Genomic DNA, 17,892 nt, shown 5'->3' with positions numbered 1-17,892 from the left:
AATGAAAGGGACTGGGATGAGGGCCCATGCCCCTTTCCCCTGGTGACAGCCATGGGCTGTGTTTGAAGCCTGTCCAAGACGGTGTGTTCCTAGGTTCACTGGTTTACTTCCAAAGAACAGACAGCTTTGAGGCCAAGCCTGGGAGCACTTCCCTCATATAACTTCCCAACACCCAGCCACACCATCTGCAAATACATGAGCATAAAAGAACAACAATGAATGAGACATTTGGTCTTGGTGGGGCTGTCATGAGATGATTTGGAAGATGGATGAAGAAACTGTTTTTCACTGGCTTGGGACACTCTAAGTTCCCTTCTTACCAAAGGGGAGACCACATGTGCCCTCTCAACACCTCTGTGTGCAGACTCCAGCCTCCACTGTGTTCCCTCCCCATCTCCTCCTGCTCTGTGATGATCCACAACAGGTCAGGTGTCTCACATGAGCCCTAGTCAGGTGGTATGAGTGGACACAGCCAAAAAATGCTTCCTGTTGGGTCTTCACTGGGCAGACACGAGGAGCCAGAGTATATTATAACCAAATTTCCTTCAAATGGCAGTGGGAGGGTGACAGATCAGTGGAAAGGATGGGCTAAAATAATGTTGATGATTTCTTTTGCTAATTAAAAATAAATCTTGTTGGTTAGCCCCTATTACCACCCTTTCATAAAGTTCGAAAATATATATCACCCTAGGGAACCCAAGGTTGAGTAAGGATATTGTTGATGTGTTGTGAGATTGTTAACCATTGTCATAGGGCAACATGTGTAGTAACTGTTAAATGGGAAACTATTTTGTTCTGTAAGCCTTCATCTTAAGTGAGAATAGCAGCACAATTGGAAGAGCGTAGTCAATGTCACTGAACTGTGCATGTAGAAATTTTTGAAATGCTGTATTTTTGGCTATGTGTATTTTCACAAAAAAAAGAGGTTGAGAAGTTAGAGGGTTGACATGTTGTGGGGTTGTTAACCAATGTCATAAAACAATATGTGTACTACTGTTTCATGAGAACCTATTTGTTCTGTAAGCCTTCACCTGAAGTACAATTAAAAAAAAGAAGAAGAAAATATATATATATATCACCCAAAAGAAGTGGTAAAAATGTGCAGCTCACAAGCAGTCTACTCCACTCCACCTCAGCTCTGATTCCCCAGATCCCAGGAGAGGTCTTGGTCCATCCAAAAAGGTAAAAAGACCAAAAAAAACTTTCTAGAATGAGTGGGAACATAGAAGTTGTCTCACCAAATGCCTCATAAATCTGTAGTAATGTCTTCCTCCCCAAGATTACTGTCATCATTAGTGTTGAAGTGTAACCATCATTCAGGGGCCGCTTGTATGTGTGTTTGTCCACCACTGGCACTCAAAGACCTTGAGTGCCCAGAGCAGCACTAATAACGTGGGGTCTGAAGACTTGGATGGGGAAAAGAATTACATACTTATTTTCACTAACTTCAAATTGAAATGTCGCATTTCTCTCCTCTATGAATATAGGTCCTGACCCACACAGTAGTGGTGCTGGTGACTTTGTCACCAATAGAAATCATCAGTGTTTTCACCACATGACAATAGTTGTGGATATGTCCAATTGTGGGTGAAGCTCATCCTGCCTTTAATAGTAATATAGTTATTAGTCCCACAGCAGGACGCTATTAGTAATTGCATAATGAAGAAGTTCATTTGTTACTCTAGTACATTTTTAAAATATTTGGATAAATTTATTTTGACACATTTGATCTCCTTAGCATTCCATTGTGTTTTGTTTTGTGCATTTAAAACATTATTTGGAGATGAGTTCAATAGGCTTCCCCTAACTGTGTAACAGGATCCATGGTGTAAATGGGTTAGTGGGGGTTTTGGGGATTCTCAACTGGCTCCGGGAAGCACTAACTTTGCTCAGCAAACTATATCAGGTCCAATGCTGTCCCTCTTGTTGGCCCTCCAAGAGAAGGTCGCTGTGCTCTGAGGATTGGGTGCCCAGCAGGCTGTGTACTCACTGCCAGTGCCAGCAGATCTCAGGAGCTGTGGCTGGGCAGGACAGTAGAGCCACGAGGGGGGCTGTTAAAGCAACTTCTAGACTGATCTTCCCACTCTCCTTGGGCTCAGGTCATCCCATGGAAGTATACCCCTCCTGGTCATATACAAGTAGCATGGTGGGCAGAATGCCTCCATCAAGGTGAAACTTGAAGAGAACTGAGGTGACACTACTCAATTCTACTCACACGACCAAAAGGCCCAGATTGATTAGATGTCATGGCAGAAATAATTACTGCCAAATATACAGTGTTTCCCAACTGCCCTGTTGGGCAGGCTTATTATCCCCAATTTGGAAACAAGGAAACAGGTTTGGAGTACTTAAATACCTTGTGCCATATTACTCCACTTTTGTAGCTGAGCTGGGATGGCAACAAGGGTCTTCTGACTTCAAATTCCTTGTCTTTCCATTCCAGTAGGTTGCCTGAAAGTAAAAAAAGGCAGTGTCTGAATCTGTTCTGCAGCCTCTTTTACCTGGATTAGTGGAAAATAGATTAGTTCCTGGTTTGACAATTATTGAAATATTGTAAGAACCACAACAGCAAGCCTCAAGCACACTTTGATCAAGGATCCTGTCTTCCACATCTGACCATCCCAGACTTTCTTTCCCAGGGTCTGTTCTGCGATAAAATAGCTCATGAAAATCACTATGGACAAAATCAGATTATGGCCAAATAAGTTTAATCGATTCTGCAAAAGACTTCACCTTTTCAGCAATTTAATTTTTATTTAAATTTCCATTAAAATATTAATGCTGTATAACTTACAAAGTGCACAATCTTGGGTATTTCAACCAAAAAACCAAATCTGTTGCCGTCGAGTTTATTCTGACTCATACCAACCCTACAGGACAGAGTAGAACTGCCCTATAGGGTTACCAAGGCTGTTATCTTTAGGGGAGCAGAATGCTACATCTTCTTCCTGTGGAGCCACTTATGGGTTCGAACTGCCGACCTTTTGATTTGCAACTGTGTGGGTAACCACCACACAACCAGGGATCCTTTCTGAGGTGCAAAGCTCAATGAATTTTTACTTTTGTCTGCACCCATGCAACCACTACCAGATCAATAGACTATATTCAGCTCTCCTGAAGGGTCTTTTGGGTCTCCTCCCAGCCAATAGCTCCTTCTTCCCAAAAAAGTAATCACTATTCTGATTTGTCATCATTGAGAAATTTACCTGGATTTGAACTTTATATAAATGGAATAATCCAGAGTGTACTCTTTCATGTCCTGCTTTTTCCACTCGTTATCATCTGCAGGCTGCTCAGAAGATGTAGGAGCTCTCTCCATGAACTGTACTTCTGAAGCTGATGCTCAGTCCCCTGCAGTGAGCAGGGAGCTGCAAAGGTAGGAGGTGACAGCCGGGTGCGGTGTGGGTTCGGGCAGTCGCCCACAACCTCACTCCACATTGCTTCTCCTTGATTCCTTGGAGGGGGCACCCAGGGTTTTTCAGCCCCTGCACACTCTTGGCCAAACTCACCGCTCCAGGCAGGAGACACTGCCTCGTCTGCCTGAACCAGGCTCAGATCTGCAATTATGGTATCTGACACCATACACTTTAGGGGAGGTGATCTTTAAGAATAAGGAAACAGTGGAGGTGACAGTCCTGAAGCTAAGCTTCATTGGTCTCATGAAAACCCACTTCATAAAAATGTCTTTCCTTTGAGAAGGCCCAGGCCTAGCCTCCCAACATGGGTGTCAGTCCTGCCTCCCAGGTCATGCGCTGGTGTGGGCTGCATTGCAGGAGACATAGCTCGTCTTTGGCTCTGGGCCATGTGTCACCCAGGAGGTCATGTCCTTCTCTGTCCCAGATGATGAACATGTACATCATCCTCCCACTGCCATCATGTTCTCCTTCACCTCCTCCAGGGATGGGATGTCCTCAGTCCTTACAAATGATCCACTTCAAAATTAGGGCTAGCACAGTGATCTGGGGTCTTTGACCTCACTCATTTATGATGCGGTGCCCATATTTTGGTGGACTCTATGCAACACCTACCCACTGGTGCTTCTCAAAGGGGCCAGACTAGATTTGAGCCTGGGACACTAGCTAAAATACAGGTTCCTGGTTTCCAGATCTCTTTAATCAGAATCTCAGTGACCAGAGTCTGTCTTAGTCGGGGTTCTCTAGAGAAATGAAACCACCAAGTTGTGTGTGTGTATATATATGTACAACAGAATGAAACATTGCTTGGTCCTACACCATTGTGGTGCAGTGGTTAAAGTGCTCACCTGCAAAAAGAAAGGTAAGCAGTTTGAAATCACCAGGCACTCTGCAGCAGAAAGATGTGGCAGTCTGCTCTGTAAAGATTACAGCCTTGCAAACCCAATGGTGCAGTTCTACTCTGTCTTAACAGGTCACTATGAGTTGGAATCAACTTGACAGCAATGGGTTTGGGGTGTGTGTGTGTGTGTGTGGATAGAGAGAGGAATTGGCTCATATTATTGTGGGAGCTGACAAGTCTAATCCACAGGTCAGAGCACAGGCTGGAACTGAATTTCTGGCAGTCTTGTGTTCCAAATCCATAGGTCTGGTGACAGGCTGAAAATTCCAGCAATCTTGGGCCCCAGATCAGTAAGTCAGGCAGAGAAGAGGAGAGCAAATTCCAGCAGAATGTCTATTTACAATCAGAATCCTCTTCTCTTAGGCTGGGTTCTCTAGAGGAGCAAAACCAGTGAAGCACAGAGAGAGAGAGAGAGATTTATTTCAAGGAAATGTTCATGCAGTTGTGGAGGCTGACAAGTCCCAAATCCATGGGTTAGGCATCAGGCTGGAGGCTTCTTCTCACTCACACGGTTGCAGGGGCTGATAAACCCAAAATCAGCAGGTCAAAAGCCAAGCTGCTGGCTCACAGTGCTGCGGGAGTTGTAGAATCCCAAAATCTGTGGGTCAAACAGCAGGCTGCCACTGGCTCAAGAACCAGAGATCAGAGGAGAATGAGCCAGATACAGGACTGAGAAAGGGCAAGCTTTACCAAAACATCCGTATTTGTATTCAGTGCAGTCCACACCCCCAAGGAAACTCAGCTTCCAACTGATTAGCTGGTCACATCAGATCACAAAGTGGAGGATGGTTACATGATATCTGCCAAACCACTGAGAGTCATGGCCTAGCCAAGTTGACACATAATCTTAACCATCACAGTCCACCCCTTGCCAACTTGGCACCTATACACATCTCCCTAAACCATACATAATCTCTAAATAAAGACAATTATAAACTCATACTTGTGCCCAACATAATACAACTAAAATGCATACCACCGAAAACACACTAGCCCCATTTACATCTTATATTTTATAATAAGTAATAGAACATAGGAGGGTAGAAAACAAAAATATTTGCTATATTTATATATATGTGTGTGTTTGTGTGTGCGTAAAATACTTCCTCCTCACTTATGCACATGGTTGGGTTCCAAAAATCAGGTCGTTATGCAAAATCGGCATATGGGAGAGTCAGCAACGGTGTCCCCACAGATCCTCACACCAGTCGGGTACCCCTGGCAGGTCTCTGGGTGTGTGTGGTGTGGAGGGGCTGTCATCCTCACCACGGCTTCCCCATCATGGCAGAGCCTGCGGGGATGGGGGTGGTGGTGGTTGTGGTCAGGTGTTGCTGGCTGCCTACCAACCACCGCCCCCCCACGCCACACTGCCACCTGCCCTGGGCAAGGACCCAATTAGTCCTCTGTCCACCCCAGCCCTGTTGTCCTGCATGGTCCCCTTCCCTCTCCCCCCACTGACCTCCCTGGCACCTTCAGTCCCCCACCCAGCCTCACCCTACCTGCCCGCTACCTCACATTGTCCCACTGTCACCCCGTGCCCTCCATAGCCAGACCAAGACGTCTCAGACGAACAAGAGAAGCATCCTATGGCTTTGTGTGGCCAAGACATCACCAGGGCCTCCAGTATATCATTCAGAGTGGCCACGGAGGGTGCCCTGGAACAGACCATTGGAGGCACAACCTGAGAAGTTTTTCAAAGTTGTCATAAATGTGAAATGTCAGATAACGAGACAGTTGATAAGTGAGAAGTAGGAGTGTGAGTATATATATACACATATATCTACACGTATATATACACACACACATACACATATAACAAGACAAGGAAGAAATACTGAAAACAACTACAGTCTTCATTTCTGCAGCTGGTCACGTAATCATAGCTATTATTTAGAACTACCATCTTCCACCACCTATTCCATATTCCCTTTGCCCTCAGCAAGGGTCTGAGCTGGTCATGGTTCTTTGCGTGGTGGGGTGACCCAAACCTTCATTCCTGAAGGGTCTGGGCCATTAGTAGTCATGTTGGAATTGGTTCCATTGACTTTAATCACAGGGCATGGAAGTACTAAGAGATGTCCTAAGGGATCTCCTGTATTCCAGACATATTCTTCTTCACTTCAGTTATGTACTGTCAATCCGATTTCCCCTTGGTAATTAGGACCAAGCACAGCAGCCAGTATGGTAACTCCCTTCTTCACCTCTTGCATGAGGAGGTGTGAGGAGCCCAAAGTGGCCAGGTGGCATTCTTAACTTCCAGTTCAATGGAATCAGTGATGTGTCTCCAGGTGGCAGCATTTCTCCCTTTGGAACTAAGACCTCTAGACTCACAGAGCACAGGGTTGTGGGGACAGAGAGTAAAAATTTTGAAAATGGGTCACTAAGGGTAATAGTGAGAGGTGCCACTCCCATTTCCACTGCTTGATTCCTGGACCCATGACTCCTGGCTACAGGAGAAGGTGCACTATATGTTGGATGCTGGCCTAGAGCATATACAGCCTCCTGGAGAACATTTCCCCAACCCTACAAGGTATTGCCACCTAGTTGGGGCCATAATTGTGCCTTTAGAAAGCCATTCCATCATTCTACCAAGCCAGCTACTTCAGGATGATAGGGAACATGGTAAGACCAGTGAATTCCATGACCATGGGCCCATTGCCCCACTTCATTTACTATTAAGTGAGTTCTTTGATCCAAGGAAATGCTGTGTGGGATAAAATGATGGTGGATAAGGCATTCTGTAAGTCTACAGATGGTAGTTTAGTTTTGGCAGAAGCGTTGAGTGCAGGGAAGGCAAATCTGTATCGAGAGTTAAGTGTCTATCCCAATAAGAATAGAACACTAACATTTCCATGATGGAAGTGGTCCAATGTAATCAGCCTGCCTCCAGGTTGCTGGCTGATCGATCCTAAGAAGGGGGCCATAACACGGACTCTGTGTTGGTCTTTGCTGCTGGCGGATTGGGCAGTCAGCAGTGGCTGTAGCCAAGCGAGCATTGGTGAGTGGAAGTCTGCATTGCAGGGCCCATGCATAACCTCCATCCCTGCCACCATGGCCACTTTATTCATGAGCCCATTTGGGCAATAACAGGAATGGCTGGGGAAAGAGGCTGACTGGTATCCACAGAACGCATGATCTTATCCACTTAATTGTTAAAATCCTCCTCTGCTGATGTCACCCTTTGGTGAACATTCACATGAGACACAAATATCTTCTCTTCTTTGGCCCAATCAGAGAGGTCTAGCCACACGCCTCGTTCCCATACCTCTTTGTCACCAATTTTTCAATCATGTTCCTTCCAATTTCCTGACCACCCAGCCAAACCACTGACCACAGTCTATGAATCAGTATATAATTGCACAGCTGGCCATTTCTCCTTCTAAGCAAAGTGAAAAATCAGGTGCATTGCTCGAAGTTCTGCCCATTGGGAGAATTTCCCTTTACCACTATCCTTCAGGGAGGTCCCATAAAAGCCCTGCAGTGCTGCCGCTGTGCACTTCCAAGTGGTGACTACAAATCGTGCAGAACCGTCTGTCAACGACACATGAGTTTTCTCTTCCTCAATCAACTGATTGTAAGAAACTCCCCATGAGGCCATAGGTTCAGACTGGGAGAAGGAAGATAGTGGGACAGGAGTGGGACCATGGGCATCTGTGCCACTTCCTCATGTAACTTACTTGTGCCTTCAGGTTCTACTCGAAACCTAACTCTTGTATACCACTTCCATTTAATAATGGAGTGCTGCTGGACACATCTGACTTTATGGCTCTATGGGTCAGACAGTACCCCGTTCATGATGGGCAGCTCAGGCCACATAGTGTCTTGGTGACCCATGGTGAAGTCTTCAGTCTTTACTAAGGGCCAGTAACAAGCCAAAAGTTATTTCTCAAAAGGAGAGTAGTTATCTGCAGAAGACGGCAGAGCTTTGCTCCAAAATCCTATGGATCTTCTCTGTGATTCATCAGTAGGGGCCAGCCAAACACTCCAAACAGCATCTCTATCTGCCACTGACACTTCAAGCACCATTGATCAGCCCAATTAGATGGCCCATGTGACAAAGTGGCTTGCACTATAGCCTGAACCCGTTGCAGAGCCTTCTCTTCTTCTGGACTCAACTCAAAACTAGCAACTTTTCAAGTCACTTGATAAATAGGCCGGAGTAACACACACAAAGAGGGATTTGTTGCCTTCAAAATCCAAAGAGGCCCACCAGGCGTTGTGCCTCCTTTTTAGTTGTAGGCGGAGCCAGATGTAACAATTTACCCTTCATTTTAGAAGGAATATCTCAACATGCCTCATATCACTGGACCTAGAAATTTCACTTATGTGGAAGTCGCCTGAATTTTTGTCTGATTAATTTACCAATCTCTAGCATGCAAATTTCTTACCAATAAGTTTAGAGTCATTGATACTTCTTCCTTACTACGTTCAATCAGCATAATGTCATCAATGTAATGGACGAGCATGACACCTTCAGGAAGGGAAAGACTATCAAGGTCCCTGCGGACTAAATTATGACATAGGGCTGGAGAGTTGATATACCCCTGATGTATGATAGGGAAGGTATATTGATGACTTTGCCAGCTGAAGGCAAACAGCTTCTGGTCTTCCTTCAAAACTGGAATCAAGACAAAGCCGTTGGCCAGATCAATAACTGCATACCAGGTACCAGGAGATATACTAATTTGCTCAAGCAATGAAACCACATCTGAAACAGCAGCTGCGATTGGAAGCACCACCTGGTTAAGTTTATGATAATCCACTGTCATTCTCCAAGATCCATCTATTATTTGCACAGGCCAAATAGGTGAGTTGAATGGGGATGTAGTGGGAATCATTACCCTTGCATCCTTCAAGTCCTTGATGGTGGCACTAATCTCTGCAGTTCCTCCAGGAATGCTTTTGGTTTACTATTCTCCTAGGTAGAGGCAGTTCTAGTAGCTTCCACTTGGCTTTTCCTACCTTAATAGCCCTAGACCACTTGTCAGGATTCCAACGTGCGGGTTCTGCCCGTTGCTGAGTATATCTATTCCAATTATCCATTCTGGAACTGGAGATATCACTACAGGATTGGTTCAGGGACGTACTGGATCCACTGTGAGACGAACCTGAGCTAAGACTCAATTAATAACCTGACTTGCATACGCCCTGGCTCTGACTTGTGGGCCACAGTGACGTTTTGGGACTCCTAGAGTTAGGATCAGTTCAGACCCAGTGTCCAGTAATCCCCAAAAAGTCTTATTATTTCCTTGTCCCCAGTGAACAGTCGTTCTTGTAAAAGGCCATAGATCCCCTTGGGAAAGGCTGGGAGATATATATATATTATAATTGTTATACATGTATATGTATATATATACAGTATAAATTTTCGGCAGTACAGTGGAGTCCTTCATCAAGGGGACCCAGCCTCCCGCTTCATTCAAGGGGTTGTGTGTCTGTAAACTGGCTCAAGTCTGGGAATTGATTGAGGGGCCGTGCCTATTCCGGCAATTCAAGTTAGACTGCTGTTCACTTGACCTAGAATTCTTCTGCTTGTACAGATCAAGTAAATATTTAGTAGATTTTCCATCTATTTCACTCCTAGGGACACCATAATTAAGTAGCCAATGCCATTAACTCCACACAAGTTAGACTATTCTGATTACTGTTTTGTTTCCGCTGTCCATTAGCGCCTACCTTGTCTCTATCGACTGAGTGCTGCCAGTTGGCTCCTACTACCACTGGGTCCAATCAGCCCCATTGTAGTTAGGTGTCTTCATTCAGTTAGCACACTTCCCACTGACAAATTTGACTTACATAAAATAGCAACCAGGGCAGTCTTCAAGGATGCTGGTGCTTCTTTCACAGATTTCTTTCTCACAGTTGTGGTAAAAGTGGTGTCCTCTGGGCACTCCATGTGTAGATCTGTGGTTCCAACCTGATAAATCCACTCTAACATGACAATTTCCCTAAACCTTTGGATACCTTCTTCTACAGTATACCAGGCCAGGTCTGGCATTTCAACTTGATTTGTGTAGACCACCGCTTAATCTATGCTTCAGTGAACCACCCAAATAAACTGTTAGATTATTTTCTAACCTTTCGAGCTGAAAGACTGAATGAAGAATCTGTGCTTAGTGGGCCCTTATCAGTGAACTCAGACTGATCCAACTTTATAATCTTTGCACCATTATGCTACACCCTTATTATCCATTCTCACACATATTCCCCAGGTTTATGTTTGTATATATTAGAAAAACCAAGCATTTCTTTTGGAGTGTAGCATACCTCTTCCTGGGTCACTTTGTACTTAACCTCTTGGGGCTCCCTGGGGCTTAAGTCTAGTTATAGGTCTAGAAGCAAAAATGGGTGGTAGGGTGGTCCTGGGGATATTCAGCAATATCTTATAAGACAATGCCCCAAGCGCCGCCTCAGGTAATAATCTCAGACAAAGACTCTTCCTTCAGGCACAGCTGAGTTAATCTCATCAGATGGGGCGCTTGGATGGGATAATAGTTTTACTGGGGAGGATGGTTAGCAGAGGAAGATGGAATAATCTTTTTCGTCAGCAGTAAGAGGGCTAGTTCTGTTGGAAGGAGTGATTCAACGGAATTCAGGAACACAATGTCCCTACCTTCCTGGTTGTTTGCTCATATGTCGCCATCACACGATACCATTTCTTCCCAATCAATGCCCTCATTTTAACTTCAAACACCATTAGAGGTTGGGAATTCAATTGGCATTGTAATTTAGCCACTCTTACGATAAGACTCTGGGTTTGGTTTTCAGCAGTATCAGCTCTGTTACTACAAGAAATAAGGATTTCTTTCAGGGTACAGTGGAAACTTTCAGGTCTTGTATGTGATGCTTGAGCTGTAATTCTGAGACTTTGGGCTCATCCTTTTCTTTCACCACTTGGACTAGTGAAAGTAGGACAAACCAACCAGCTTCCTTATATTTCCAATTCTGACAAAACTAGAAAAGTATCAAATATGCAATCACTCAGAGTCTTGTCTCTCACAAATATTTGATCCATTGGTGGTGATATTTTGTGTATTTCTATTGCCACCTCAAGCTATGGATTAGCAGTGCCCTCTTTACTATTGGAGGTAGAGTCATCAGCTCCTTTTAAGACTAGCCAGACTTGAAAACCAATTCAGAAAACTCATCCTTAAGATTTTGTTCCTCTACAACCACTCTCAGTACCAAACGTCTTAGGCTGGATTCTCTAGAGTAGCAAAATCACTGAAGCATATATAAGTATATACAGAGAGACTTATTTCAAGGAAATGGCTCGTACAGTTTTAGAGGCTGGCAAGTGCCAAATCTGTGGATCAGGCATCAGGCTGGAGGTTCCTCCTGACTCACATGGTTGCATGGGCTGACGAATCCAAAATTAGCAGGTCAGACAGCAAGCTGCTGCCTCACGGGGCTGTGGAAGTTGGAAAATTCCAAAATCTGCAGGTCAAACAGCAGGTTACTGGTTCACGTCCCAAAAACTGGACAGAGGATGGAGGCCAGAGGATGATGAGCCACATGCAGGTTGGAGAGAGGGGAAGCTTTGCCAGAACACCCATAGATATTGGACTAAGCCACACCCTTGAAGAAACACCCCTTTCAACTGATCGGCTGCTCATATCAGATCACAAAATGGAGGATGATTACAAAACCTCTGCAGACCACTGGGAATCATAGCCTTCAACTGATTGGATGAGCCTCACTGAGGTTATGGAGGGTAATCTGCTTTACTTAAGGCCAACAATTTAAACACATATTTTTAATGTGCCTAGGAAGATAGTTAGGACACCAACTTCCAGGTGTCCCCTCAGCCAGCCTTTCCCTTCCTGGAAGCCACTCGCTCTGTGTGCATTACTTACTTCCTCCACTTTAATTCAAAACGCTCCCAGCATTGAAACCACACAGCCCTCTGGGGGGTTAAGGGACCCTGAAACATACTCCTTATCCAGACTGCCACTCCCAACCAAAAGCTCACGATGACCTGTGCGTGGAGCTGAAGCTGCAGACAGAGGTGGTGCAGAAGCCACAAGAGGAGGGATGTGCTGCCTCCTGCAGCTTGACTTCATTTATTATTCACCTGCATTACTTCTCTACTCCAGTTACAAGGCTCTGTCTCCTTGTCTGCACTGATCATGGGCCAAAGGGCAAAGCCCTGGATGCAGAATCCACTAAATTATCTGCTGACAGCTGGCCACACCACACAGTGCCTATTGATGGCCCTGACCAGGAAGGTGGAGCTGCTTTGTGCTGAGTGCTCCTGCCTCCCAGGCAGCCTCAGCAGGACAGGAGCTTGGTGGGCACACGCTTCCCTGATGGTTCTGGCCAACTTGCCCAGATCCGCCCTCCAGGGAAGGCTGCATTCCTGGTGCTTCGGGCACGTGGTACAGATGCAATCAAAGACTCAGGGGCTTTGTAAATGGGGACTCTGGGGTGTGACTTCTGCAGGGTTTCCTTCTTGGGCCTTTCATTTCAGGTAGGAAAAGTGTTACAATTGCACTGAAAACAAAGACCCCACAGTGCTTTTTGCCATTTGGTCCTGGCACCAGCTCCGCATCCTGGAATTCTGCCATTTGGAATCCAGCAAGAGGTCAAGACCATGGCCACTGGAGCATGCCCTTCACCTGTCAGAGGTGAGTATCACCCCTTGAAATTTAGATCTGAGTGAAGGGTCCTGGGAAAATCACATTAAGAGAATGAGAACTTAAAGTTCACTATTGAAACAACTGAGGAAGAGCAAAACTACCCAAGAAAGGAAGGAAAAGATGACAATATCATCTTCCCCTCGCATGTAGTGTTCATGTTTCTCCCCAAACTGTATTTTGGGGGGGGGTTGGGGTGAGGCAGGGTGGAATGTACTTTAATCACCGGCACCCTTTCCCTGCCAAAATAACCTATAAATCCCAGCCATGCAAATCAATCATCTCACAAAGGAAGACAGAATTCTCACCACCCCTGGACCATGGGACCCAAGGGGTTCTTGCCTTCCATCGGCCTCCTGCAGTGACCTCTCTGGAGTTTGGGGGGCGCTATGGGAGCTCTAGCCAGACAGGAACCCCCCTGGCAGCTGAGAAGAACACGAGCTTGGCTAAGGGGATCTCCAGGAAAAGGGTCCCTGGAGCGCTAGCTAGTGCTGGAAAGCCCTGGGATTATTTAATTTCTTTTATGGTGAATATACAGAGTCCTGGTGGTGCAAACGGTGAAGCACTTGACTGCTGACCCAAAGGTTGGTGGTTCAAACCCAATCAGAGGCTCCCTGGGAGAAAAACAAGGCGATCTGCTTCTGTAAAGATTACATCCAAGAAAACACTACGGAGCAGTTCTGCTCTGTCACGTGGGGTCCCTGGGAGTCAGATTGACTGAACGACACACAACAACAACCATGGTGAATATATTTGGAATAGAATTTGGATGAACTTTTGAGTTACTCTTTTGCCCTTAAAATAGCCTACTCTTTCTTCATCTCTTCTGCGTGTCTTTCCTTGCTGGCCCCTCTGTCCTCTCACCCGGGGCGATGATTTTCAGACATCAAGACTGAGCTGAGAATTGGCGAATTTCTTCCTTGTGTTAAATTCTTTAGGAGTCTCTGGGTGGTGCAAACGGTTAAGTGCTTGTCTTAGTCATCTAGTGCTTCTCCAACAGAAACACCACGAGTGGATGACTTCAACAAAGAGAAGTTTATTCTCTCACAGTCCAACAGGCCACAAGTCCAAATTCTGGGTGTCAGCTCCAGGAGAAGGCCCTCTCTCTCTGTCAGCTCTAGAGAAAGGTCCCTGTGATGCATCAGTCCTCCCCTGGCCTGAGAGCATCTCAGCGCAGGAACCTCTGGTCCAAAGGACGTGCCCTTCTCCCAGCACCACCCTCTCAGTGCTGTGAGGCTCCCATGTATCTCTGCTCACTTCTCTCTTTCATATCTAAAAAGAGATTGCATTAAGACACTATCTAATCTTGTCAACCTCACCTGTATAACCTCATCATAGGGATAGAATTTACAACACATAAGGAGATCACATATAATCTCATCATAGTGATAGAGTTTACAGCACATAAGGAAATCACATTAAATTATACAATCATACAACACTGGGAATCATGACCCAACCAAGTTGCTACACCCATTTTTTGAGGGACACACTCAGCTCTCTCCCTCCGTGGGTCGGCTCCAGCACCATCTTGGGCTGGTCTCCTGGTTCTGCTGCTGCTGGTTCTCTGTCGCTGCCCCTTCTCTGCTGCTGCAGGTTCTCTGCCGCTGCTGTTTCTCTACTCCTGCTGCACCTCTATCCATTCACAGTTTGAAAACCACTTCCGCATTTTAGATATCTGTTACAGCAGCACCCCACTCCTGATACCAATTTCTGTCTTAGTCATCGAGTGCTGCTGTAACAGAAATACCACAAGTGAATGTCTTCAACAAACAGAAGTTTATTCTCTCACAGTCCAGTAGGCCACAAGTCCAAATTCAGGGTGTCAGCTCCCAGAGAAGGACCTTCCTCTCTGTTGGCTCTAGAGAAAGGTCCCTGTGATGCATCAGTTCTCCCCTGGCCTGAGAGCATCTCAGCACAGGAACCTCTGGTCCAAAGGATGTGCCCTTCTCCCAGTACCACCCTCTCAGTGGTATGAGGCTCCCATATGTCTCTGCTCACTTCTCTCTTTCATATCTAAAAAGAGATTGCATTAAGACACTATCTAATTTTGTCAACCTCATCTGTATAACCTCATCCCAGGGATAGAATTTACAGCACATAAGGAGATCACATATAATCTCATCACAGTGATAGAGTTTACAACACGTAAGGAAATCACATCAGATTACACAATCATGCAACACTGGGAATCATGACCCAGCCAAGTTGCTGCACCCATTTTTGGGGGGACACAATTCAATCCATGACATTGCTCAACTACTAACTGAAAGGTTGTCAGTTTGAATTCACTCAGAGGTGCCTTGGAAGAAAGTCCTGGCAATCTACTTCCACAAGATCACAGCCATTGAAAACCCCAGGGAGATCCATTCTATTCTGAAATACATGGAATCGCTGTAATGTTGTTGTTGCTAAATTCTTTAGGCACCAGCCACACACTCTGTTATGTATAGAAGGTAAATTACCAGGATGAGAAATTGGTCTGTAACTTATTTATGTGTCCTCCATGTCTCCTCAGATAGTAGGAGATGCTATCCTGGCCCCAAGTCCTGAAAGGATTCTCAGATAGTTACATATCAATGTCCTTGCCGACAAGGGGCTATGTAGTAGTCTGTGTTTGCCTTGATCATCCACATTTTACAGAGGAGAAAACTTTGGCTGGATGAGGGGCTCACATGCTGGCTCAGGATTGTGTAGGTAGGTAGTGAGTAAGCATAAAGCAAGAATCAGGAACGGGAAACTGTGAGACCAGTTGGTGAGGAGCATGCAACTTGAAAGACACTGTTCTTTTTGTTTTTCCTCCTAGTGATTCCTGAGTAAACAGAAGCATCATTTTTGGGAAACAAGCCAAGCCCAGTACCTGCTGGTACCAAACATTCTACACTGAGAACTCTCTGAAACGAACTTCCTCTTTGCATCTACCCTGTGGCTTAGCTTTCAAAGCAGCGGTTCATCTTACTGAGCACAAAGTGAGTTATTTGCTTTCTTATAACATTAACATCGATGAAGCTGAATTGCCCAAAACACTAGAGATGGGTAGGCAAAGATGAAAGAACCACACAGGAGCTTTTAAACAGTTACCAGAAAAAATAACTACTGCTAGCAGAGAGGAGCCCCGGTGGCGCTAACCTAAAGGCCGGGAGTTCGAACCCACCCAGGGGCTCTGAGGATGAAAAGGACTGGTGATCAGCTTCCATAAAGATTACAGCCAAGAAAACCCTATGGAGCAGTTCTACTCTGTAACACATGGGGTCACTATGAGCCAGGGGCCGACTCAATGGCAGCTAAGAACCACTGCTAGCAGAGACACAATTCCAAGGTAGTTGTACAAATCAGAAAAAGCCTATTGCTTCATTCTAGGGACAACACAACAGCGCTTAATTAGACAGGGAAGAAAGGTAAATGGTCCATACAGTTAGTTTTAGCCCACCTGGTTTCCAGGCTTGCAGGTTCTCTACCTGGACTCCATCAGGAAATCACAGAAGGACGAGGGCAGACGGACCAATGAGGGAACTAGTGAGAGATTTGGTCCCTTATTCTATAGAGAAGAAATCTGAGGCTCCTATAGGGTGAGGCAGGCGAGAGGCAGAGCCAGGACCAGTGTGAGATTCCTGGTGCTCTTCGTCTTACACCCTAGAGAGAAGATGCTGGAAATCCGCTATGCTCAACTTTTTGTATCTAGAACTAAACTTCTATATGCAACGGGATTCCAGAGTTTCAGAAGCATGCTTCATGAGCCATGGATCTCTTCTCTTCCCCCACCTTAGCCACCTAAAGTGGAGCCAAACATACCCTCATGCTTTTGAGGATAATAGTTTGGCTTTGTTTCTTGCAGATGACTTACTCGAAGATGAGACGTACATATATTTTCCTTCTGATTCTGGGGGCCGTTTGCTTGTATTTGAGCATTCACTGCCTGACTCCTTTTAAAGAAGAGCTGTTTGCTTTCAAGAAAGAAAGTGGGAACTTCCTTCAGCTCCCGGAAATAGACTGCAGGCAGAATCCTCCCTTCCTTGTCCTGCTGGTGACGTCCTCTCACAGACAGACGACCGCCCGGATGGCCATCAGGCAGACTTGGGGGAGAGAGATGGTCATTAAAGGAAAACGAATAAAAACCTTCTTTCTCCTGGGAGTCACAGCCAAAGAGCAGGAAATGACACTAGTCACCCTGGAAGGCCAGCAATATGGAGACATTATCCAGAGGGACTTTGTGGACGTCTATGTCAATTTGACTCTGAAGACCATGATGGGCATTGAATGGGTCCACCGCTTCTGCCCTCAGGCTGCCTTTGTGATGAAGACAGACTCCGACATGTTTGTAAACGTCTACTATCTAACTGAACTACTTCTAAAGAAAAACAGAACAACTAGGTTTTTCACTGGCTTCTTAATGATGTCTAATTTCCCAATTAGGGATAATTCCAGTAAGTGGTTTGTCAGTAAATACGAGTACCCGTGGGACAAGTACCCTCCATTTTGCTCTGGCACGGGCTATGTTTTTTCTAGTGATGTTGCGAGCTGGGTGTATTATGTTTCAGACAGCGTCCCCTTCATTAAATTAGAAGATGTGTTTGTGGGGCTCTGCCTGGAGAAACTGAACATCAAGCTGGAGGAACTTCACTCAGAGCAGACATTTTTCCCTGAAGGGTTGCGCTTTTCCACGTGTCGCTTTAAGAGAATTGTGACCTGCCATTTTATCAAACCTCCAGAAATGTTGACCTATTGGCGGGCTCTGGAGAGTTCCGCGGCAGAAAAGTGCCCAGTTTTCTGAGGCGAGCCTAAGGGGACATCTGGACAAAGGTCAGACCAGCCACAGTGATCCTTGTTGGAAGTTGGTGGATGGCCTTGCTGAGAGTCCTCAGGTGTGGGAGAGGAAGAAGGGGAGGGAGAGGGAGAAGAGCGAGGATGATAGCCTGCAGTGCTCCAGATCCAAGCTAGAAAA

General features: G+C 45.6%; 1 protein-coding gene across 1 annotated transcript; it reads left to right on the top strand.

The window, feature by feature from the left end:
- Nucleotides 1-16,779: 16,779 nt before the first annotated feature.
- On the top strand, nt 16,780-17,831 carry LOC101359847 (beta-1,3-galactosyltransferase 5-like). Its single transcript, XM_004388002.2, has one exon. The coding sequence runs from the start codon at nt 16,786-16,788 to the stop codon at nt 17,719-17,721; it is 936 nt and encodes a 311-aa protein (XP_004388059.1). The 5' UTR covers nt 16,780-16,785; the 3' UTR covers nt 17,722-17,831.
- The last annotated feature ends 61 nt before the right edge of the window (nt 17,832-17,892 follow it).

This window comes from Trichechus manatus, unplaced genomic scaffold (assembly GCF_000243295.1).
Source record: "Trichechus manatus latirostris isolate Lorelei unplaced genomic scaffold, TriManLat1.0 scaffold00202, whole genome shotgun sequence".
Classification (NCBI taxonomy): Eukaryota; Metazoa; Chordata; class Mammalia; order Sirenia; family Trichechidae; genus Trichechus; species Trichechus manatus.
Note: the sequence above shows the minus strand (reverse complement) of the source record. Positions and strands in the feature narration are given on the sequence as shown.

Coding starts and splice junctions, on each gene's coding strand:
- LOC101359847 (XM_004388002.2), top strand. CDS start 16,786: ATGACTTACTCGAAGATGAGACGTACATATATTTTCCTTCTGATTCTG.